The following is a 24,655-nucleotide window of genomic DNA, read 5'->3' on the forward strand; positions in this document are numbered from 1 at the left end:
AAATGCAGAAGACAAAGACTAGCAACAAAAAAATAATATAAATGACAATTCATGTAAAAGAAAATACAGGGATCTCTTAAAGCATTTGAAAAATTAATCAGAGGCACCTGGGTGGCTAAGTTGGTTAAGTGTCTGACTCTTGATCTTGGCTCAGGTCATGATCTGAGGGTCTTGAGTTCAAGCCCTGCCTTGGGCTCCACGCTGGGTGTGGAGCCTACTTTTTAAAAGTCACTCCTAATAGAGGAATGCAAACTAAAATTGAATGATAGTATTTTTCACCTATCAGATGAGTAAGGATCAAAAAGTTTGCTGGGGGGCGCCTGAGTGGCTCAGTCAGTTAAGTGTCTGACTCTTTTTTATATTAAAAAAAAAACTTAAAAAAAATTTGTTTAATGTTTTTATGTATTTTTGAGACAGAGAGAGACAGAACATGAGCAGGAGAGGGGCAGAGAGAGAGGGAGACACAGAATCCGAAGCAGGCTCCAGGCGCTGACCTGTCAGCACAGAGCCCGACACGGGGCTCAAACTCATGGACTGTGAGATCATGACCTGAGCTGAAGTCGGACGATTAACCAACTGAGCCACCCAGGCGCCCCTTAAAAAACTTTTTTTAACGTCTATTTATTTTTGAGAGAGACAGTTCGAGCCGGAGAGGAGCAGAGAGAGAGAGAGAGACATGGCCTCTCCAATGTGACCACAGCTACAGGTAACAGAATGCAAAGCAGGCTCCAGGCTCCCAGCTGTCAGCACAGAGCTGGATTTGGGGCTTGAACTCACGAACCAGACCATGACCTGAGCTCAAGTCGGATGCTTCACCAACTGAGCCACCCAGGTGCTCCAGGTATCTGATTCTTGATCTTGGCTCAGGTCATGATCTCACAGTTTTTTTGAGTTCGAGCCCCGAATCAGGCTCCGCACTGATGGGGCGGACTGCTTGGGATTCTCTCTCTCCCTCTCTCTCTGCCCCTACCCCACTCATTCTCTCTTCTCTCTCTCCCCCACCCCTCTCTCAAAATTAATTAATTAATTTAAAAAATAAGTTTGCTGGGGCAGCTGGCTGGCTCAGTCAGTGGAGTGTGCGACTCTTGACCTCCAGGTTGTGGGTTTGAGCCCCATGTCGGGTGTAGCAATAACTTTAAAAAATATAAAATCTTAAAAAAAAAGTTTGCTGACACTCCTGTCCCAAAATAATCCCCCTCATCACTTTCATCCCCTCATCCTGCACTGATTGCTTCTGACATTATTTATTTTTTTCTTTAGCCTCGAATCTCCATGAGGGCAAAGACATTACATGGCCTGTGACAGTTGCCCAAAATATCTGTTGAATGAAGCAATGAATGACGCACTGTGTTTTCACAGGTGGTAGAGACACTCCCACATATTGCTGATGGGAGTGTAAATTCATACAACCTCCTTGGAAAGCAATTTGGTAATAACTATCAAAATTGCAAATGCAACATTCATGTATTTGTTTATTACTTCATGGGTACATAGTGTCTGTTTGGGATGATGAAGAAGTTCTGGAAATCGTGGCAGGTTATAAAACATTGTGAATGTACTTAATGCCACTGAATTGTATACTTAAAAATGGTTAAGGTGGTAAATTTTATGTATATTTTACCACAACAGTCCACAGTTTTGTAGCTCTCACAGTACTTTAAGAGTATTTTGGGTGCCTGGGTGGCTCAGTTGGTTGAGTGTCTGACTTCCACTCAGGTCACAGTTCATGAGTTCGAGCCCCGCGTCGGGCTGTGCTGACAGCTCAGAGCCTGGAGCCTGCTTCGGATTCTGTGTCTCCCTCTCTGTCTGCTTCTCCCCTGCTTGCACTTTGTATCTGTCTCTCTCTGTCTCTCTCTCAAAAATAAAGATTAAAAAAAAATTTTTTTTAAAGAGACCAACTTATTTTGCTTCCAAAACTTATTTCTCTAACACCATTTATAGATTTGTGCAAAGTATCCTGTGAATATAACACTTTATTTGCAAGAATGACTCTTGATTAGCAGCAGAAAGGACCAGGAACACAGGCTTCCAACGTGGCCACAGCTACAGGTAACATTACCCGATCCTGTTGTGATAGCTTTTTTTTTATTTATTTATTTTGAGAACGAGCGAGCATGAGTGGGAGAGGGGCAGAGAGAGAGAAAGAATCCCAAGCAGGGTCTACTCTGTCAGCGCCTGACGCGGGGACTCGGGGCTCAAACTCAAGAAACCGTGAGACCATGACCTGAGCCAAAATCAAGAGTCAGATGCTTAACTGACTGAGCCATCCAGGCGCCCCTGTTGTGATATCTTTTATTCTAGTTGCTCCTGCCCCTTTCACAGGTGTGTTGACATTCACTTTCAACTCTGCACAGTCAGCATTTCCTGCTCTTGCTTTTAATGACCTCTTCCAAACCAGCACCTTCTCTATACTTATTGTTAAGCTTTAGCTCACAGGAGAATTATACATTTTTTGCACTTTCCCAGTTTCTTGACGGATTGTTCTTGGAATTTGGGAAAACGTGTACATTTCACAAGAAACACTGAGAAGGAATTCCTACGTGTACACACTGGAAGGAACCACAAGAAATACCAGGAACACTAGAAGAATATGAGGCATGAAAGCGAAGTTACAAGAGACCTCTGGTAGGAAAACTAAAGTAAAAAAGATAAAAACTAAATCATTGATTCGCTGAGTCATCAAGGCATCTTAAAGGACAGTTTCTGTGTTGTAATACCTTGTCTAGCAGCTAGGTTTGGAGTCAGACCTGGCTTGGAAATCACGGCCCTTACATGTACCAGATATGTGATCCTGGACCGGTTACTTAATATATCACTGAGCCTCCTCTATTAAAGGGAAATAATACCTATTGTCAAGTGTGCAAGTGAAGGTTACCCTACTTACAAAGTAAAAAAATTAGTCTGTTATTGTTTCATGGATGCTGGCAGAGGACAAGAGACTCCAATGTCAGAGACAAAAGACCTTATTCATGGCACACGTCACCTGAGCATCACGTATGCATTGGTTCTTTTGCCTCCTAAGCTCCACAGAGACAACACGGAGGGGCCCAGTGGATGCTAGACACACAGAGTTGCACTGTGGGGGAGGAACAATGAGCTGGGGGAACCTGGCGTTTCATGGCAAGTAGGAAGAAGCTGCTCTTTGTCCCATGTAGAGACACTATTTCTCCCTGATAGTTGCTTCATGCAAACACATCCCTAAGAAATGGCTGGGGAGAGTGAAAGAGTAGTCAGGGCCTTGCATTTTCCCCCCTTTCTTTTTATCCTCCAGTTCGTAGCTAATTAAAGCAAAAAGATACAGATAAAAAATCAGCAAAGGCAAAGGGTGCATGGGGCAAAGCCCAGGAGAAACCAGGCACAAACTTGGAAATTTCCAGGTGTCGTTGTCCAGTAGAGTTGCAGAGATGCACTTTATTCCCCCAACAAGGATTTGTGACAATACATGTGAATCGTTGCCAACTAGAGAAACTCAGCCCTGGTGTCTAGGGTTTTTATTCGGGGGGGGGGGGGGGGGTCAGTCATACAGACATGGAGTATCCACATGACTGACCTCAGCTACTCAGACTCAGCCCCCCAGAGCAAAAACAGGCATTCATCATAAACCACGTTATTAGGATGAACTCATCTGGTCAGACTGGTAGAGTGCGACTCGAGGCCTCCAGCATACAAAACACCCTAATCAGGCCAAATCTTACAAGGGCTGAGAATTTATCTCGCAGGAGTGAGCCAAGTGCCAGTCTTGAAGGTGAACTTTCTTTGAAATGTGCAGGGTTGAAGCAACATAGGCCTGCTGAGTCAACGCTTTTCTACACACGCCTGATCTCCATGAGTCCACTGTGCCTGGTGAACTAACAGTCATGTTTTGGATCTCCGAGAATTAGAAAATGTCTAGACCCAGTGTCCAGTAATCGCTGAACACTTTTGTGACTTCCCCTTTTCCTGTGCCCTGCCACTCTGGGAAATGGCTGCAGGTCCATTTGGAAAAGGCTAGAAGATACACAGCATGTTTTTGCCAGTGTAACATAGTCCTTCACCAAGGGACCCAACCCCTCCTCATTCAGGAGGCTCTAGGTCTGAATCGGCTTGTCGGAGAACTTGCTGAAGGCGGGGCCTTGCATTTTTGGCATACTCAGCAGAATGCGGGGCAATGTTGGAGACACATTGTGGAGCGTCTCCTAACATTTACTTGAAGGGGTTTTCCTACAAATTAGATTGGAGTGTACAAGGTACTTAACACAGTACATGGCGCATCATTAAATGCTCAACAAAGTAGCTATAATACTGTTGCAGTAGGCCAAAGAATAGAGTGAACATAGGCTACTCCTTCAAGAAATTTAGCTGAGGGGCGCCTGCCTGGCTCAGTTGGTAGAGTGTGTGACGCTTGATCTTGGGGTTATGAGTTATTACTTAAAAATAAAATCTTAAAAAATATTTATCATGTTTAAAGACTGGCATGTGTGTGTTCCAGCAAAGAGAGGGACTCTGAAACCATAAAATTAAGGGGAGAGATGAACAATAGCAAAATCCCTGAGAGGACAGATGAAATCCAAGGACAGCTTTGTTGGCGAGCATGGTGCATAAGGGAGTCCCCTGAGGTGGTTCCTGGAAGCAGGTAAATACTTGCGGTCACACTGGTAAATGTGGGGGCAGTGGGGAGTGGAATGTTAAGAGTTCCCATGTGAAACCTTGTGTTTCACTGGTGAAGGACAGAGGGAAGACTTAAGTAATAAGGAAGGCTCAATTGAGGTTGGAGGCGTCAGGAAAGGCGTCATGCTGGCTTTCAGCAACCCTGCAATTTTTTCTTCTTCACAGCTCGTACATAGACATGAAGGCAGATGGGAGGTAAATCCATACTGGGACTGTGAATCCGTTCGCTCTTTGGTTGCAAGTAACAGAAACTCTACCTAAAACAGAAGGGGGAGTTTATTGGAAGGATACTGGGATCTCCCACTGAAAACAGGGCCAGGATCACAGCTGGTCAATGGAACGGACCCTGGGACTGAAGTGCTTTAGGGAACCTAGTAAGTTGTCACTCGTCTCAACCCTCCACAGACCACACACTGGAACTTGGCCACCAGTGGCTCCCAAGTCTTGGAGTTACAATCCAGGCCAAAGAAAGTTACAAAATTCCTAGGTAAAGAAAGAGTTGGGTGAGCCTGGAGTCTCCTCTCTCTGCCCCTTTCCTGCTCTCTCTCAGAAATAGACATTAAAGAACAACAACAAAAAAAAAACTGTAAAAATTTCTAGTCAGTCAAGGACCTACACTTACATTTTATAAATAGTAATTCCACAAGGAACATAATTCATTTATCAGACATTTTAATGAGACCCAATCTGGTACGACCCCTGTCTTGGGGTAGCTCATCCATTCATCCAAGGAGAAACAGTTACAATGCAACTTGCTAAACACCAGAACAGAGGTAATTACAAACACTGTTCCCCAACTGCTCCCCGACTTTGGGGCTGAGATGAGGAGAGCCGAAGGAACAAGCAATAGGAGTAGGAACATGACCCACTCCAGCCATTGGAATAGGAGAGAAGTCATGTTTGGAAATTCCAATTTGGTGCAGCTACCCAAGGCAAAGTGGTAGGCCTTGTTCATTTAATGCGGTAAAGCTTTACTGAGCATCTACTCAGGGGTAGGTACCAGGGAGGCATATCAAAGATTAAGACACATTGCTGCTGCTGCTTTGGAGAGCTTATGTGAGGAAGGCAGGCATGAGCACAACTTGATGACTGTTGACTCTACCCTCCTTGAATGGCCTCACTCCATTTTATGAAAAATGTTGGCTGAGGACTCCTGGAAGGTCTGTGCTGATGTCTCCTTATTCTGATGAGAAATCAGGGAAGGGTGAGACCCAGTTCTCAAGGGTTTTCCAGCCACTGGCTGCCTGGAACGAATCCAAATCCACTGGATGAAGTACAAGCTGGTCCCAGTTTTGCCTCTTGCTGCTAGACCATAGCTCCCCTGCTTTGCCTTAAAATCAGTCTTCTCCCAGAGCTCACTTTGCCTATGGCCCAGACCCACTGGAACCAATTTTTCAAACATAGGGTGCAGAAGACTTAGCTTCACAGTATGTGGTTTAAAAACAAACAAACAAACAAACAAAAACCTTAGGTATTTAGGTGCCTGCCACCCCATGAAGCCCCCATGCAGTGCCACCATCCCCAAAGTCAGTGCAATCTAGAGCCACCGAGACAAGTACAGACCAAGGAGGTGTACTGTGCACACTGTGGTGCCGGCTTTAAAAGGAACATTGAAAACCCAGCACCTGTCTGGAGAGCGAGCATGTGTGTGGGAACTGAAACCCTGTCTTTAAGGAATGATGGACCAAACGATGCTATTTAACCTGAAAACGTGGGGCAAAAGCAGTCGTGATAGAGTTCTCTGAAATGCTGTCACGCACATGAAGTATGACATATTCTGGGCAAGGCTTATAGGGAAGGAGAATGTGGTCCTGAACAGCCTTCTAAAGATCGGAGCTATCCCACAACGAAATGACCTGCCTTGTGAGGTAGTAAGCTCCCCGTCAAGGGAGGTTTTAAAGCAAGGGTAAAAAAAAAAAAAAAAAAAAAAAAACCACTTGGCAGGAGTGTGTAAAAAGAGGGCTAGATCAGGTTGGTTTTAACCACGTATGGAGGAAGGGGCAGAGTATGGGATTCTCCTGACTGTGCAAGAGGACAGGTAACCCCTGTGACAAAGCAAAAGCCAACAGCCTCTAAAGCAGACGGGAGAACTCTCAGTCCTGATATCCACACACAGAAATTCTTTCAGGACAGGGTAGCCGGGAAACAACCAAATGATGTCACCTCTCCTAACGGGACCGTCCGTTCTCGACACATCCAGTAAGGCAGCCAGTGTGGTGGAATACACTGAAGTTCAGGTCTCTGCGGCAGGGAACCTGGGTTTTTGCTCTGACTCTGCCCTGTATGACCTGGGGCTCTCCTTCCCTTCTCCGGGCCCCTCCATGCACTGAAATGAACTGCCACTGTCCTTCCCACACTAAAGGGCATCGCCCTTCTGGCTGGCCCCCCCTAGAGCAGATCTCGCGCTACAGTTTTGGGCCCTGGGGCTACACTTGTGGACGGCCAGAGACCACCTCTGGCGGAAGCAACGGCCACACTCCAGGCAGGGGAAGGGCTTCTCCCCGGTGTGCAGGAGCTGGTGCTGGGCCAGGTGGCTCCACTGGGCAAAGCGCTTGGAGCACAGGTCGCAGGCGTAGGGCCGCTCGCCCGAGTGGACGCGCCGGTGACTGGCCAGGAGCGAGGGGTAGGCGAAGCGGCGGCCACAGTCTTCGCAAGCGTGCAGCTTCTCCTCGGTGTGCGTGCTGCGGTGAATGGCGAGGGAGCCGCTCCGCCGGAAGGCACGTCCGCAGTCTGGGCAGGGGTACGGCTTCTCCCCCGTGTGCAAGAGCTGGTGCTGGAGCAGGGTGCTGCGCTGGGAGAAGCGGGCCTCACAGTGCTCGCAGGCGTAGGGGCGCTCCCCGGAGTGTACCCGCCGGTGGCTGACCAGGCGGGAGGAGGAGGAGAAGCGCCGCTCACAGTCCGGACACGGGTAGGGCTTCTCGCCGGTGTGGATGCGCTGGTGGATGACGAGGGCGGTGCGCTGACGGAAGCGGCGGTTGCACTCCAGGCAGGTGTAGGGCTTCTCCCCCGTGTGTGTGCGCTGGTGGATGGCCAGCAGCGAGGGATAGGCAAAGCGACGCCCGCAGCTAGGGCACTGGTGGGGCTTTTCACCCGTATGCGTGGTCCGGTGATTGGCCAGGGACCGGCTCCTGCGGAAGCAGCGGCCACAGTCAGGGCAGTGGTAGGGCTTCTCGCCTGTGTGGATAACCTGGTGCTGCGAGAGGTTCTTGCGCTGGGAGAAACGTTTGCCACACTGGTCGCAAACATAGGGACACTCACCAGAGTGTGCCCGCCGGTGACTGACCAGCAGGGAGGGGTAGGAAAACCGGCGCCCGCAGTCTGGGCAAGGGTAAGGCTTCTTCAGATTCTGGGCACACTTGTGGCTCTCCAGGGCCAGATGATCAGGGAAGGTGCAACCACAGTCAGGGCAGATGGGGCCCCCCGACGTCTGCCTGGGGATCAGTCGGGGTTTGCTGGGCCGCCGCCCTCGCTTCCCCTTTCGGGGTGCCTCCTTAGGTGGGAATACTTCCTTGTCTCCATTCTTCTTTCTGGTTCTGGTTTCTACAGGAACACAGGGAGAAATTAATTTAACAAATACTGGGCCCCCACCCTTGCCTAAGACAGTGTTACAGGTTGGAACACAAACAGACTCAGCCCCTCTTCAAGGAGTGTCAGTGCCACAGACAATCTGTGTCAGTGCCACGGTGACGTACTACTATAGGAATAGAGGAGATTCCAGGAGTCCCTAACTCAATTTGGAGAAGTCAGAAAAGGTTTCTTGGAGGTTATGCAGATTTTACAAATTAAAAGTTTTTTAACAGGTTAAGTGTAAGGCAAGGAAGCAGAAACAAATGAGCTATGAGCTGGCTATAGGCTATGAGCTATAATGGCTATGAGCTGACTAGGTTCTAAGGCCGTCTAAGCCAATGGGTCTCAAATTTTATTGTGATCAGAAGCATTTGGATAACTTACTGAGACAATTTTGGATTCAGCAGGTCTGGGATGGGGCCCAAGAATCTGTATTTCTAATTCTTTCCTGACTGATGCTGCTGCTGGTCTGAGGACCATACTCCGAGAACCACTGCTGTATAGGGCCTTGAACTATATTTTATCCAGTGGTTCCCAAATCTAAACGTACATGCCAACTGACTGGGGCCGTTACAAACGGCCTAGACATCCATAAGAGTAAGTCAGTAGTTCTGGGTCCAGGAAATCTGTGTATTTTTTTTTTACCAAGTTCCCCAAATGACTTGATATAACTGACAGCCATTTGCCAACCTGTCGTGGCAAAAACGGACACGTTTTTTTTAAATTAAAAAAAAAATTAATGTTTATTTTTAAGGGGGGGCACGCAGGTAGGGACAGAGAAGAGAGGGAGACACAGAATCGGAAGCAGGCTCCAGGCTCTGAGCTGTCAGCACAGAGCCCGATGCAGGGCCTGAACTCACGGACCTCAAGATCATGACCTGAGCCGAAGTCAGAAGCTCAACCGACTCAGCCACCCAGATGCCCCGCAAACTAACAGGTTTTAAGTAAGGAAGTATCATGGTCAGATCTGAATCTTGGAAAGATAGCACTGGTCTCAGAGAATCTGGCACCAAAACTCCAGCTCCGACAGTTACATCCGTCCCTGTGGGTGGATCTGGGGTCCTTCTACCTGAATGGCATCAATCAGAGCCTTGCTTGATCCTGAGAAGAGTACAGATTCCTGCACTGATTAGCAGTCACCCCGCCAAAAGGGCAGAAAGAGGGCCCTACATCCCAGGCAGCTGTTCCCTATGAGATCCGTTCAACCAAAGTCCGGAAAACTCAGAAAGGTACCAGGTGCCTCAGGGCCCAATTCAAAGCTAGCTGAGGACAGGGATCCTGGGAAGGACACCGGAGTGTAACTCCTTTGAAAAGCTCACTGGTTCATTCACACAATAGAGAACCGCAGACCGTTAGTTTGCAAACTGATGGGTAAACCACTGTATGGTGGACCCACCCAACACCATCAGAGAGACAAGACCCTGAAGTTATGAAAACCAACACAGTAAGTAAGTAAAGCATTACAGGACGGGCCAGAGGAACCCCTAGCTACCAAAACTTGAAACTGAGTCATTAGAGGCCGCAGGCCCTCCACAGGCATTTTTCACTCACTTCTTTGGACTGCTACCCCCCGTGGGCACTCCTGCGGATCCAGAGCAGCCGGTTCCCAATCATCGGTATTTCGTTCCAACCAGGAGATGAGGGCTGGTTTGGGACCTGCGCACCCTGGGGAAGGAGAACCAGTCAGACGCCCAGCTCCTAGATAACGCTGGGTGAATACCTACCCGGTGTCATCTCCTGCCAAGACCCTGTCCTCCTCCCCTGACACAACCTGGTCGCAGGCCAGGTCCCTGGACACTCTGCCGTCCCCCCAACCCCCGCCCCTAAGCTCCTCCATCCCTTCGGGCCCCGCGGAAGCGAATTGGGCCGGGCCTCACCGAGCGCGCCCAGATGGCCGTAGGTCTCCTGCATCACGTCCCGGTACAGGGCCCTCTGCGCGGGGCGCAGACACCCCCACTCCTCCGTGGAGAAGTACACGGCCACGTCTGCGAACTTCACCGCCCTCGGCCTCCTTCCCCTTCTCCGGCCGGGTCTGGCCTCTCCTGGTCCCCGCGCAGAGAGCGGAGCCGAAGGTCGCGCCATTGGACCCCAGAAGCCGGCGCCACGGCCTTCCCCGTCTCGGTCTGGACCCCTGGCGGACCCGGAGATTTGGGAGCCCCCGCCGGACCGGGGCTGAGTGTGCCTGGGGAGGCCCGGAGGGAATCGGAATTGGCCGCCTTGCAGGGCTAACGGAAACCTTTCGCTGTTATTCAGGAAACTCCTGCCCGAACTTGGGTGAAAGGCACCGGAAGATGCCTTCGGGGAAGATGGCGGCGCTGCTCCCGCACCGCCTTAGCCTGGAACACAGGCAGCTTCCAGCTATCGATTTTATTGACCGGAGCGCCATGCCGGCTTCCTAACCTCTTTGCCCTCAAGTGTGATGGCGCTGCGATTGGGCTTCACGCCCTTTTTCCCCCCATTACACGCGCTCATTGGGCGGCGGCCGAAGATCGAGCTTCCTGATTGGGTGCTGTCGAAAGCGGCCTGTTTAAACGAAGCCAACGGAAGCGTAAGGGCAGGAAGCCGACCCTTCAAGCCGGGTGCCTCTGGCCGGTTCTGAGTCCGGCAGCTGTGAGCTAGCCTGGCGTCGCTGACGGGCCTCTATTCTCTGGCACGCGCTGCCTCGCGGAGGGAGGGAAGGATTTGAGTGACGGAGCCACTCCGGCCAGCCCGGGGCTGAGATTACCCCGGGTGACCTTCTCAGAGAATTGGATAACTTCCTTGTTGCCTTTGGGGAGGGAAATTAACGTTGGCGTTTCCTGCGCGCAGGCACCATTCCCCTCTAATAAGAGGGGATCTTATTTATTCTTTGTTACTATTGTGTGAAGTCGTTGGTGGTCACCATCCAGTTCTACCGATGAGGAAAATCTCAGAGGGATACTGCTAGTAAGGAGAACCAACAGGTTTAAACCCAGGGCCGACCCGGTCTTCATTCATACCGCAGAACACGACCCCCTGCCCCGCACTATGCGAATTCGCTGGTCAACTCAACAATCAGAGCTCCTGGCCTGTTTCCAGGTTCAGTCTTCTGCACATCTCCGTTCCTTATTTTTACATGACATTTGTTCAGTGTACAAAGCGTAGTGCTAGGCAGTTTGGAAATAAGTCATGAACCATGCTCTGAATGAAGATTGTAGTTGAGTGAGGCATATAAATTTACAAATGAACAGAGTGCAGCAAGCATGTATGTGAAAGGCATAGGAAAATTGCTGATGTAACCAGTCGGCTCCCACTCCATCAGTCCCGACTTCTGTCTAAGTGTTGTTGTTCAGGGTTTCACCAGCTCAGGGTCATCTCCCAGGCGATCTAGGGGGCAGAGAATATGCCATTTGCTACATACCTCAACTGGTGACATCTCTCTCTCCAACCCATTGATCAATTTGTTAAAGCACCTTTTATGGATAAAACGCTATCCCAGAGCTGACCAGGAGTGAAGACAACATTTCAGGAATTCACAAGATAACCTTGTGAGGTAGTAAAGCTTTCTGAGGAAGACGACTTTTGAACAGGAGGTAGGTAGGGAAAAACAAAACACACCAACAACAAAATGACAGTAAACACTGAGTTCTACTCTGTCCCAAGCATAGTGACTGTCTATTGAACAAACTACTGGGGGAGCAAGTGGAATGTCAAGATTGCCAAAATGAATAAGACAGAATCCCTGCTTTGAATGACTTTCCAGACTGATGCATCAAGTGGGAAATGAGTTTGGTCTATGAATGGGTGGAATTCAGAGAGGGCAGCAGTGCTCAATGTATATTTGTTGAGTAAACAGCTGAATTCCATGACCATAAACATCTCTGATACAAAGCCAGGAATTCAGGAAAGTTCTGAGTGTGAAGGGAATGAGGACATTTTCTGATGCAGTGCCAGATACTGTTAGGGTGAAACAAGGATTGAGGGGCCCCTGGGTGGCTCAGTCTGGTAAGTGTCCAACTTTTGGTTTCAACTCAGGTCGTGATCTTAGGGTTTGTGAGTTCAAGCCCCCCATCAGGCTCTGTGCTGACAGCGCGAAGCCTGCTTAAGATCCTCTCTCTCTCTCTCTCTCTCTCTCCTTCTCTCTCTTCCCCTCCCCTGCTTGCACTCTCTCCCTCTCTCTCAAAAATAAACAAACATAAATAAAATAAAAACCCTGAAGGATTGAAAGGATAGGTTGACACCAGATATTGGATGGTTTCATCCTGCACATCGGGGAGCTCTACACCGGTCTAAAGAAGTGAATTACCTTCTGTTAATATTTTAAGAGAATTACTCTGATAGTGTGCAGGGCAAACTGATAGCTTTGTGCCACACATAGTTCAGTTTGGAGAAATCAGAAGGTAAACGTAGGCTGCTGAGGGAATAAAAGGGCAAACAGACAGCAAACTATTTCATTGGGAAGACAATGAGTAAACAGAGAAGGTTGGGAAGGAATCAGACTTCCTCTGTGGATATTTTGCCTAAATGGTAATGATGCACTGTCAACGATGCTGACATTGATTAGGAAAGAAGATGGTTAAATACTGAGGAGAAAGAGTGTTAAGCCCTCTTCCCACATACAGGAGATGGCAAGACAGGCTCAGCCTCGCCCTTTTGGCCCTGGGCTGGAAAGGCCCCATTTGGCCTGGCTTGCCAAAGATGATCTTGGCCAAGGTGATCTTGGTGGGAGCCACTAAGGCAGAGCCTAGGAATCAGGCAGAGTCAGGTGCTCTTACCTATAGGGAAACATTTCGGAGAGAGATGCACCCAGGACTTCATGTGAAAGCAGAGGCCCTTGCTCCCTTCTGTATAAATTCCTGGATTCACACTGGGCACAGGGACACGCGGGGCTCCTCCTGCAGAATGTCCACTGTAGAGAAGGATGGAGAAGATCCAGAGAGTCTACACACCAAGAGGCCACCAAAGGCCCCCTGTTTGGGGTAAAGGGAAATGGTGTTGAAAGCCAGCTAGGTCCCAGGTGCCACCTCGTAGGCACATCGAGATAGATAACCACGGTGGAAATTCACCTTCCAGAGTCCTTTATGAGGATGGTTAGCAGACAGTTGAGCAGACTGCCTGTTAGTAAAGGTGGGGATGAGATTTGAAGCTGGAGAATGTCCTCTGCCTTGCACTGGCAGCTCTAAACTGGGTGAAAGGCTCTGAGCGTCATTTCTCCTTGTTTCATGCTCAGTGAGAGGAAAGCATCAGGCATTGCAACCTTCGATTTGCCTAAAATGCCATTGCGCCATAAACCCAGACTCCAGCAAGCAGTGTTAGTCCTGGGACAAAGTCATGGGTAATGATGGAATCTTCCCGTTCCTTAACAGATTCTTGCAGTCCAGTTCCAACCTGTCCATTTCTGGGTGACATAACTCGCTGGTACATTTCCGATTACCTCTATATCCTGCTCTCTGAAGGAGGACTCCAAGGCACCTATGGACTTTGTCACTTTGTACACCTCCCCCTTTTTTCCTTTCTCTCTTGCCTCCACCCGCTCTGAGTGGTGAACGCTTGACAGGAAACAATGTCTTCCATCATAAACCCCTTCTTAGCACTTGACCCCAGTCACCCACACTCCTGGAATGTATCCAATAGTGGACATGAACTGAGGGTCTTGATCCCCAAGGGAGGAGGCTGGCTCAGGGCTCCCACACCTTGGCCCTTCCGTGTATCCCTGATGGATTCCATGGTGGGGTTTCTGGGCGTGCTTCCTCTTGGAGCTTTTCCCACATTCAGTGCAGGGAAAGGGCCTCTCATGAGAGTGGATGTGCCTGTGGCTGAGCAGGGAGGAGTGCAGGAAGCAGATGCCACATTCTGGGCAGGGGGAAGGTTTCCCCGGGTGTGCGTGGGCATCTGTGAATGGTCAAAGGAGCCTGTGGCAGAAACACCGCCTTACAGCCACAGCACCAGAGGGCTTCTTTCCCGTGTGGATAAGCTGGTGCTGGAGCAAATTTTTTTGGTGAGCAAAAGTGAGTACCACACTATAGACCATGGTATAGCAGTGTTTACTCAAGTGCATAAGCAGGTGGTTGGCCGGGAGGCGGGTATGCAAAGTCGCACCCCCAGTCTGCCCACATGTCTGCACTTATGGGCACCCAGGGCGCTTCCCCGGGTGGAGGCAGCGGGTGCAGTCAGGACACGGGTGTGCCCTATGTGGAGCAGCTGGTGCTAGATCAGGTGAGCCCTCCGGGAAACGGGGACACCACAGGAGCCACTCACACGGGGACAGTCACTGGAGTGGTCTGTCCGTGTCTAACAGTGAGGGGGTGGCAAAGAGCTGCCCACAGTCCAGACTTGCATAAAGCTTCTTCCTTCTGTAGGTGGCCAGGGCCCTACTTTTTCAAAGGCAGCAGCCACACGGCAGGGGGGGTGGGGGGGGAGACGACTGTCTCACCTGTGGACGGGCAGATGGTGGGGCAGGTTCTTGCACTGAGAGAGCAGCATCCACATTGTCACAGGGAAGGCTGCCAGCACAGTAGGCCTGCTGGTGTCTGGCCAGGAGGAAAAGGACAGCCAAGACTCGGGTAGGGTTTCTTCGGAGCCAAACAGCACTGTTGTCCCATAGTTCAGGAGCCCTGAGGTGATATCTGGCCATACCCCCTGGTTCAGGGCCCCTGGTTCTTCAAAGGACTCCTGCTATGCTGCCTAATCAGGCAGCCTCTCTCACACAGGCTCCTTAAGCTTCTTCACCTCCATTTCCTCCTTCTTTTCTTTACTCTTGCTCTCTGCAGAGACAAGAGAATCGGAACTAAAGATTGTGGGGTGCTCTGAATCGCCACTGGTGGGGCAGCACTGGAGACTGAGTGCCTGTTCGTTCAGGGCAGGAGGATCTAAGTGTGAATCCCCGCCCCACCCCCCACCCCTCCACAGCGATCCCCCACCTGCCTCAGGCAGAAGTTTCTAGTTTTCAGAAAAAATACCATGCCTTCTCACTCCAGGCTTTCAGAACCATAGAGGGTTCCCATAAGGAAGGGCTGAATTCTTTTCAGAGGTAAGCCGGCACCTCTCCCTAGTGAAAGACCTTAAATACAGACATGTCAGTGGAAACGTTCCTCAAAAACAGACCTCAGTGCCGTCTGAGCACACAAAAACACCTGTTTGCATCCTCAATGAAAGGTGGCAAGGCTTTAAATTCTATAGAGGGCTCTAGGCAGCTTCAAAAGGCAGGATATGCCCTGAGAAACAAGGCCAGGCCAAGAAACCGAAGTGAATGTCTGGTCTCTTTCCAAGGCCAGTCAGAAATACATCATGCATATTCTCTAGGCTTAAGTTAATTAAAATGAAAATTTCACTTCCTCAGGTACACTAGCCACATTTCAAGTGCTAAATAGACACATGTGGCCGGTGGCTTTTGTGTTGGTCACCACAGATACATTCCCATGACTGAAGAAAGCTCTGTTGGAAGCAATACTCTTAAACACTCAGCAGAAAGAAGGCGAAAGAACCTAAATCCCCAACTGTTGTCTCGCCCCAACCCCCAACTGGAACCAACGGGACTGGCTACCCTTGAACACAAGGAAGCCTCCCGGTCTGGGAAAGAGAACTTTAGAAGAGAAAGTCCATCGGATTCTTATGAATTGGGGTATTTAAAGAGAAGGGTGCGGTGTAGCTGTGGCTGCCGAAAGAAAGGGCCTACCCTGGCTCCCTCCCAAGAGAGGTTGACTTCCAGCTCAGCCCCCACTTTCCTCGCCTATCCCAGATCCTGAGTGCCTTGCCCCTCCTTCTTGGACTCCGCGCTCCACGCCTCCTACTTTCATCTCCAGGAAATGAGGGCGGGTTTGGGGCCTGCGAATCCCAGGGGAGAAGAGGCTGACAGAGGACTGGGTGAGAGGATGAAGCCTAAAGAGTGGGCTTCCTCTGCAGGGGCAGTTACAGCCTCCTGAATCCTACCGGAGAAGACCCTCCCCAACAACAGACACTCAGACGCGTCCGGACCGAAGCCTACTAGTACCTCTTTTCGCTAAAAGAGGGACAAGGGGAGGGCTGGGACTTTCCGATCGCGCCCAGGTAGGCAGTCCTGGGTCAGCCGCATCACTTCCCTGAAGACAGCCCAGTGCGCCGCACCAGAGCCTTGAAGCCTTCGCCCTCAACGATAATGGCGCCGCTGGACTTCACGCCCTTCTCTCTCCCGTGCACAGTCATTGGGTGGCGCGGGGCCAGAAGCAACGAGCCGGCGTTCTGATTGGGTCTCAGAGAATCACTCCGTTGGAGGGAAGCCGGCTGCAGCGTGCGAGCCGGCCTTCTCCCTGGAGCCACAACGACTCCGGGGATCGCGCTGGTTGAGCACCTGCCCGGCGCCGTCCTAGGCCGCGCGTGCGAAGGGACGACGGGCCCACAGCACCGCTCCTCCTCCCCGCCCCCCACACCCTGGCCGGCTGGGCCTCGGGCCAGAGCGCTGTCTGTGGCTGGGGCTCCCTGACTCCTTTGCACCTAGATATGAACGACGTTCAAACGTGCATTGGCGCCTCCTGCGTGGAACACAGCTCCAGGAGCCTGGTACAGAGCAGGGAGCTAAACAAAGCCTCCTCGGCCATGGAGGTTACATTGCTGTCTACAGCCTTCCAGATTCTCGAGTCTTCGCCGGGCTTGACCCACGATGTAGTCCTTGAGCCCCCGCAGCTCTTCCTGTCTGATGTGATTAAACGTGGCATCTCCAAACATAATGCTGGGGACTGGAAAGAGGTGGCTCTAAGGGTGATTGCTCTCAGCGGTACTTACAACCCCGTGAGAGGGACACATAATATGTAAGCAAAGGCATGGGTGCCTAAGCCAGTGTGGTAGTTCTAACATACTCCAGGGAATTATGAGACAGTCTCTCACTTCTGAGTTGAGCACAGAGAAAATAAGCATTGAATCACTTGGGGGAAAAACAAAGGCATTAATAGTTTATAACTTGCTGAAATATAGAAAAGAGCTACGAGGGGCGCCTGGATGGCTCAGTCAGTTAACCATCTGACTTAGGCTCAGGTCATGATCTCCCAGCTGGTGAATTCAAGCCCGTGGTAGGGCTCTGTGCTGACAGCTCAGAGCAGGGAGCCTGCCTCAGATTTTGTATCTCCCTCTCTCTCTACTCCTCCCCAACTGGAGCCCTGTATCTCTCTCAAAAAATAAAATAAACATTGAAAAAAAAATTTTTTTTAAGCTACGAAAATCACATTGAAAGAGTTGTTTTCAGCAGGGATGATTAGACAATATTCCAACAACTCTACCTGCAAAGCTTGGGAGGATATATACAGCAAAAAGTATTGTACTAGACAGTTTTAACTGAATATATGTTATTTAATCCTCACAACCACCTTGGGGGCCGGATTCATGTAACTTATTTTATAGAAAGATGTTGATGACGCAAGATGCACCAAGGTTGAACATGGGATAAACTGGCTCAAAGCTTATGATCCTCCTCTTCCATTTTGGCTTCTGGTCCAAATTAAGATTTGAACTCCTGAGTTCTAGAGTTAGGGAAAACTGGGAGCTGAAAGCTCAGAGGTCAGCAGTTGGTGCTGGGAGTGGATTGGAGGAGACTCATGCTTTTCCTGAATGGTGCTTCCCTCTGGATGTCCTCCCTCTCAGCTCCAGGTCACTCACAGACTCTAGATGTGGCTCAGCCCCCACTATCTCCTTTTTGATTGATTCCCTTTTCCTCCCCTCTCCTACCCCTCCTATGCCCTCTGTGCACCTCCTTCCCAACGCTTGATCAGGGAGAATCTTAAACCACTCGCTTGTTCACGCTGCTGAACTCAGACACTCGCACTACTGAAACATATCAGGAAAATGCCGGAAGTGTACTGACGGTTCCTGACCCTCAGGGACAGAAGCTCGGGCTGGAGGTTCTAACAGAGGTCCGGTGCCCCTCTGACTTGTCCTGCGTGTGCGATGGATCCATTGGTGGGCTTCCAGGGCACTCTTTCGTTTAAAGGTTTTCCCACACTGGGAACAGGGGAAGGGCCTCTCAACAGAATGGACACGCCTGTGACTGTTGAGGACACACGAAGAGGTAAATTGGTGCCCACACTCAGGGCAGGAGTAGGGCTTCTCCCCTGTATGTGTGCGCCTATGGATAGCCAGAGAGCCACTCTGCCGGAAGCAGCGGCCACAATCAGGGCACTCATAGGGCTTTTCGCCTGTGTGAATGAGCTGATGCTGAAGCAGGTTATTTTGCTGGGCAAAACGGGCACCGCAATGTGCACAAGGGTAGGGGCGCTCACCAGAGTGGACCCGCTGGTGATTGGTCAGGAGGGAGGGGTAGGCAAAGCCCCGACCACAGTCAGAACAGATATGGGGCTTCTTCCTCGTGTGGGTGCGCTGGTGGATAGCCAAGAGCGAAGGATGTGTAAAGTGGCGCCCACACTCAGTACACACATATGGCTTCTCCCCACCATGTCTATGTCTGTGGATGGCCAGGGCCCCCGTCTGGCGGAAGCAGCGGCCACAATCCGGACATGAATAAGGCTTGTCCCCTGTATGAAGCAGCTGGTGCTGGACCAGGTGAGCCCTCTGGGAGAACTGAACCCCACAAGGCCCACAGACATATGGACGGTCTCCAGAGTGGATTCGCCGATGTCTGACCAGCATCGAGGGGTAGGCAAAGAGCCTCCCACAGTCTGGGCAGGAGAAGGGCTTCTCCCCTGTATGTATGCGCATATGAACAGCCAGATTGCCTCTTTGGCGGAAGCAGCGTCCACACTGGTCACAGGGAAAGGGCCGCTCCCCAGAGTGGACCCGCTGGTGGCTGGCTAGGAGGGAGGGGTAGCTGAAAGAACGGCTGCATTCCAGGCAGGGGTAGGGCCTCTTGGGAGTCTCGGTGCACTGGTGTCCCGTGTCAGAGGAGACCTGAGGCAATGAATGGCTGCAGTCTCTAAAACCAGGAACCAGCCTGGCCTTCATCAGTGGCCCGTTCTTCACAGGGGGGTCCTCCAGCTCCTTGGCCCTGATTCTACTGCTTGGTTCATTCTTCTTTTTCTTGCTTTCTAAAGAGACGAGAGAATTGAAACCAAAGAGTTGAGTGCCTGCATGCCCCCGCCTGTGTTTTCTCTCACCATGGGGAGATGTAGGTGAAGGGAGCAGCAGTCTGTTTCTCTGGTGTATTCCCTGTTTCAGAGCCCCCGGGTTCATCTAAGGCAGCAGCTCCCCACTCCATGGCCTTCCCCCCCCCCCCCCATTTAGGGCTTGGAAAATTACAGTTTTGTCAGAAGGTGAGGGACAGTACTGCCTGTCAAAAATAAGCAATCACCTGCCACATTAAAGCCCCTAAAAGTAGGCATTTCAGTAGGGACAGAGATTTCTCAAGGCACTGGAATGGACCACAGGTCACTGTATACAAAAACAGCAGTCACAGGGGCTCCGGGTGGCTCAGTCGGTTAAGCCTCCAACTCTTGATTTCCACTCAGGTCATGATGTCGAGGTTCGTGAGTTTGAGCCCCACAGCAGGCTCTGTGCTGGCAATGCAGAGCTGCTTGGAATTCTCACTATTCCTCTCTCTCTGCCCCTCCCCTGCTTGTGCTCTGTATCTTAAAATAAATAATAAATACACGTACACACACACACACACACACACACACACACACACACACACAGCAGTCACCACCTGGGCCAAAACTAACAATTTCACTAAGTGAACTTCTGGCCCCTTTCTGAGGCATGCAAATGCTCTGGGCACATAGAGAAGGGAGGCTCAATAAATTCTACCCCCCCCCCCCCACCTTCTCTTCCCCCCTACCCAGCTATCCTTGATGTAAGGAAGGCACCAGGTCTGATAAAAGGAAATTTGGAAGTGAAGGTTCAGAAGATCCTCACTAACTGGGCTGTGTGTTGGAAGGAGACTGCCAGGGGAAAGTTCCTGCCCGGGACTCGCTCCCAAGAGAGGGTGACTTCCAGCTCAGCCCCACTTTCCTCACCTATCCCATATCCTGGGTGCCTCGCCCTGTCCTCGGGATCCTCGGCCTCCGGGCTCCACGCCTCCTTCTTTCTCTCCATCCAGGAGATGAGGGCGGGCTTGGGGCCTGCGAATCCTAGGGGAGAAGAGGCCAACAGCGGACAGGGTGAGAGGATGGAGCCCAGCCAAGGCGGGGGACACAGCCTCCGGACCCTAGCGGAGAAGACCCTCCTTAATAACAGACACTTGGACGCGTCCACACCAGAAGTCTAAAAATCCCCGTGTCACAAAAAGGGAGAGAAGGGGGCGGGCCGGGCCTCACCGAGCGCGCCCAGGTGGCCGTAGGTCTCCCGCATCACGTCCCGGTACAGGGCCCTCTGGGCTGGCCGCAGACAGCCCCACTCCTCCGAAGAGAAGTACACGGCCACGTCTGCGAAGCTCAAGGCGCCCGGCTTCCCTCGCTCTGGGTGGGACTCCCCCTGCTCGCCGGCGAGGCGCGGGGCCCCGGGCGGCGCCATGGGTCCAGCGCTGTTCCCCCGTTCGCCGGCGGGCCCGGGGTTCTGGACGCCGCGGGACCAAACCTGGTCGGTCCTCGGGCCCAGGGCGCCGCCGAGGAAGCCCGAAGTGCACCAGGACCAGCCTCTCGTGGGACCGGCGCAACCCCCTAAGGTGTTATTCTTACAGGTCCTACATGGACCCGGATTAGAGCATCGGAGGATGCCTTCTGCCACAGTGGAAGCGCGCAAGAAGCTCGCTCACCCCCCACCCCACCCCACCGCACGGGCGCTAGAAACCCTTTGCCCTCAAGAATAATGGCGCCGCTGGGCTTCACGCCCTTCTCCCTCCCGTGCACAGTCATTGGGTGGCGCGGGGCCAGAAGCAACGAGCCGGCGTTCTGATTGGGTCTCAGAGAATCACTCCGTTGGAGGGAAGCCGGCTGCAGCGTGCGAGCCGGCCTTCTCCCTGGAGCCACAACTCTCCAGGACTCGCACTGGTTGAGCACCTGCCCGGCGCCGTCCTAGGCCGCGCGTGCGAAGGGACGACGGGCCCACAGCATCGCTCCTCCTCCCCGCCCCCCACACCCTGGGCCTCGGGCCAGAGCGCTGTCTGTGGCTGGGGCTCCCTGACTCCTTTGCACCTAGATATGAACGACGTTCAAACGTGTATTGGCGCCTCCTGCGTGGAACACAGCTCCAGGAGCCTGGTACAGAGCAGGGAGCTAAACAAAGCCTCCTCGGCCATGGAGGTTACATTGCTGTCTACAGCCTTCCAGATTCTCGAGTCTTCGCCGGCCTTGACCCACGATGTAGTCCTTGAGCCCCCGCAGCTCTTCCTGTCTGATGTGATTAAACATGGCATCTCCAAACATAATGCTGGGGACTGGAAAGAGGTGGCTCTAAGGGTGCTTGCGCTCAGCGGTGCTTACAACCTTGTGAGGTAGACACACACATACACAAAGGTCTGGGCGCCTCTAGAGGCGGAAAAGCCTCAGATCGGAGCCAGCAGTCCCGAGGTAGTAGAGACATCATAATACATTGAAGACTTCACTCCCAGCTTAGTATGTCTTCTATATGCATTTGAGAGCAGGGCAGTAGGCCTTTTGCATATTTCACCTCAGGTGACACCCATTTTCCAACGTATTTGCCTGTGAAGATTTATATGGGATTTACTATGAGAAAGCCACAGTGGTAGCCCTGATACACTCCAGGGAATCATAAGACACTCTTTCACCTGAGTCGAGCACAGAAAAAAAGAGATATTGTGAATGAATTAGGAAGAAGAAAGGAAGAAAAAAGGCAAATAGCTCCCAATTGTCTACAACCTGGAGAACTAGAGAAAGCAGTTGTTTAAAACAGGGATGATTAGAGAAAACTGTTCAATATTAAAAAAAAAAAAAGCTGTGTTCTCAAAACCATTAGGATGCCTACTATAAAAAAAAAAAAGAAGAAGAAGAAAAAGAAAAGAACAAGTGTTGGTGAGGATGTGAAGTAATTGGGATCCTATGCACTGTCGGTGGAAATGTAAAATGGTGCAGCCCCTATGGAAAACTGTATGATGGGTTTTAAAGAAATTAAAAATAGTTTTTCCACTTTGGGTATATACCCCCAAGAATTCAAAGCATGGCCTCGAAGAGACATTTGTATACACATGTTTATAGCAGTATTATTCACAATAGTTAAGAGATGGAAGTAACCCAAGTGTCTGTTGATTGATGAATGGATAAACAAAATATGGTGGATACATGCAATGGAATATTATCCAGCTTAAAAAGGAAGGAAATTCTGACACATGCTACAACTTGGATTAAACTTGAGGACATTATATTAAGTGAAATAAGCCAGTCACAAAAAGATACTGAATGATTCCATTTATATGAGGTATCTAAAGCAGTCAAAGTCATAGAAGCAGAGGTGGGGTTGTGGTTGAGTGATTGCCGCTGGCTGAGGAGAGAGGGATAGCGGGAGTTGTTTAATGAGTATAGAGTTTCAGTTTTGCAAGATGAGAAAGGTCTGGAGATTGGTTGCCCAACAATGCAAGTGTACACTTAAAAAAATGGTTAAGGTGGTAAATTTTTTGCAGTGTGTATTTTACCACAAATAAAACCAAAAATACTTGACCAAATATACAAGCAGACCAAACCCAGCAACGTATAAAAAAAAGTATATACTATGATTGGACAGGATTAACCCAGGAATGTAAAGTTGGTTTAATATCTGAAAAGCAATTAATACATCATATGTCAGTAAAATAAAGACAAAAACCCCATGATCATCTTAACAGAAGTGCAAAAAGCACTTGATAAAATCCAACATCCCTTCATGATAAAAACACTCAAAAAACTAAAAATAAAAGGGAATGTCCTCAACCTGTTGACTGAATACTTTCCTCATAAGATCAGGAACAAGGCTCTTGCCACTCTGGCCACTTCTATTCTATTCTCCTCACCATTATTATTTTCATCACTTCTATTTGACTACAATGTACTGTTCTAGCCAGAACGATTATGCAAGAAAATCAAATAAAACATCCAGGTTAGAAAGATGTAACACTACTGCTATCTGTAGATGACATGATATACAAATTCTTGAGCAATTCATTTAAAAAGCCATTAGTACTGGGGCAACTGGCTGTGTCAGTTGATAGAGCATATGATTCTTGATCTTGGGGTCGTGAGTTCAAACCCCACACTGGGTGTAGAGCATACTTTGACAAAGAAAAAAGAAGCCATTAGTGCAGCCATTTTAGAAGATTGTCAATTCCTACGGGGTGCCTGGGTGGCTCAGTCGGTTAAGTGTCCAACTCGATCTCAGCTCAGGTCTTGATCTCAGGGTCGTGAGTTTGGGCCCAGTGTTGAATGAATGAATGAATGAATGAATGAATGAATGAATGAATATTGTCAATTTCTCACAAAACTAAACATACACTAAGCATATGATTCAGCAATTATGCTCCTTGGTATCTGCCTAAATAAGTTGATAAATCATGTCCACACAAAAACCTGCACACAGATGCTTATAGCGACTTTATTTCATAATTGCCAAATCTTGGAAGCAACCAAGGTTGCTTTTAGTAGGTGAGTGGATAAATGACCTGTGGTACATTCATACCATGAAATAGTGGCACTAAAGAGACATGGGCCATTACGCCATGAAAAGACATGTAGTAACCTTAAACACATATTACTAAGAGAAAGAAGGCAATCTGAAAAAGCTATATACTGTATGATTCCAACTATATTACATTCTGGAAAAGGCAAAACCATGGAGACAATAGAAAGATCAGTGGTTGCCAAGGTTTGGGGAGAAGGAACAAACAGGAGGAACACAGAGGATTTTTAGGGTAATGATTCTATAATAATGGTGGATACATAGCATTATGCATCTGCCAAAACTCATAGAATGTAAATCAAAATGAACCCTAATGTAAACTATGGGCTTTGGGTGATAATGATATATCAATGTCGATTCATAGATTATAACAAATGTACGAATCTGGTATGGGATGCTGATAGTAGGGAGGCCGGGATAGAGCGTAAAGGGATATGGGAACTCTCTGCATTGTCAGCTTAACCCTAAATTAAAACAAAAATCTAAAAAATAAAATCTATTCAAAATGTTTTAAAAATAAAATCTATTCAAAATGTTTTAAAAATAAAATCTATTCAAAATGTTTTAAAAATGGGGTGCCTGGGTGGCTCAGTCAGTTAAGTGTCTGACTCTTCATTTCCACTCAGGTCATGAACTCACGGTTTGCGAGTTTGAGCCCTGAGTCCGGCTCTCTGCTGACAGTGCAGAGCCTGCTTGGGATTCTCTCTCTCCCTCTCTCTCTCTCCCTCTCTCTGCCCCTCCCCTGCTCACACTCTCCATCTCTCTCTCTTTCAAAATAAACATTAAAAAAAAAAATTTTTTTTTTAATGTTTATTTATTTTTGAGAGACACAGAGACAGAATGCGAGTGGGTTAGGGGCAGAGAGAGACACACACAGAAACCGAAACAGGCTCCAGGCTCTGAGCTGTCAGCACAGAGCCTGACATGGGGCTCGAACCCACGAACCGAGAGATCATGACCTGAG

General features: G+C 49.8%; 1 protein-coding gene across 6 annotated transcripts; it reads right to left on the reverse strand.

Moving 5' to 3' along the window:
• Nucleotides 1-4,905: 4,905 nt before the first annotated feature.
• Nucleotides 4,906-20,878, reverse strand: ZNF689 (zinc finger protein 689). 6 transcript variants are annotated; one of them, XR_008294542.1, is made up of 5 exons: nucleotides 20,406-20,878; nucleotides 20,106-20,219; nucleotides 16,163-19,178; nucleotides 14,606-14,936; nucleotides 11,819-14,152 (listed from the first exon to the last, which is right to left on the reverse strand). XR_008294542.1 is itself a non-coding variant. In XM_027051524.2 (3 exons), the coding sequence occupies exons 1-3, from the start codon at nucleotides 20,599-20,601 to the stop codon at nucleotides 7,004-7,006; spliced, it is 1,494 nt and encodes a 497-aa protein (XP_026907325.1). In that variant the 5' UTR covers nucleotides 20,602-20,873; the 3' UTR covers nucleotides 4,906-7,003. The 6 variants fall into 6 exon arrangements, 3 of the variants coding, with proteins under 3 accessions (XP_026907325.1, XP_026907324.1, XP_026907323.1); XR_008294541.1 differs by having other exon boundaries at nucleotides 11,819-14,936; XM_027051524.2 differs by lacking the exons at nucleotides 11,819-14,152; nucleotides 14,606-14,936; nucleotides 16,163-19,178; nucleotides 20,106-20,219 and adding exons at nucleotides 4,906-8,187; nucleotides 9,766-9,879 and having other exon boundaries at nucleotides 20,406-20,873.
• Between the last annotated feature and the right edge of the window lie 3,777 nt (nucleotides 20,879-24,655).

Source organism: Acinonyx jubatus, chromosome E3 (genome assembly GCF_027475565.1).
Source record: "Acinonyx jubatus isolate Ajub_Pintada_27869175 chromosome E3, VMU_Ajub_asm_v1.0, whole genome shotgun sequence".
In the NCBI taxonomy this organism is placed as follows: Eukaryota; Metazoa; Chordata; class Mammalia; order Carnivora; family Felidae; genus Acinonyx; species Acinonyx jubatus.

Bases quoted from the DNA above. Each gene is read 5' to 3' on its own strand.
- ZNF689 (XM_027051522.2), bottom strand. From the start codon at position 20,601: ATGGCGCCGCCCGGGGCCCCGCGCCTCGCCGGCGAGCAGGGGGAGTCC. The intron at 20,220-20,405 runs GTGAGGCCCGGC...CTTCTCCCCTAG, and splicing joins CGGCCACCTGGGCGCGCTCG to GATTCGCAGGCCCCAAGCCC. The intron at 19,179-20,105 runs GTGAGGAAAGTG...TCGTCTCTTTAG, and splicing joins GCACCCAGGATATGGGATAG to AAAGCAAGAAAAAGAAGAAT.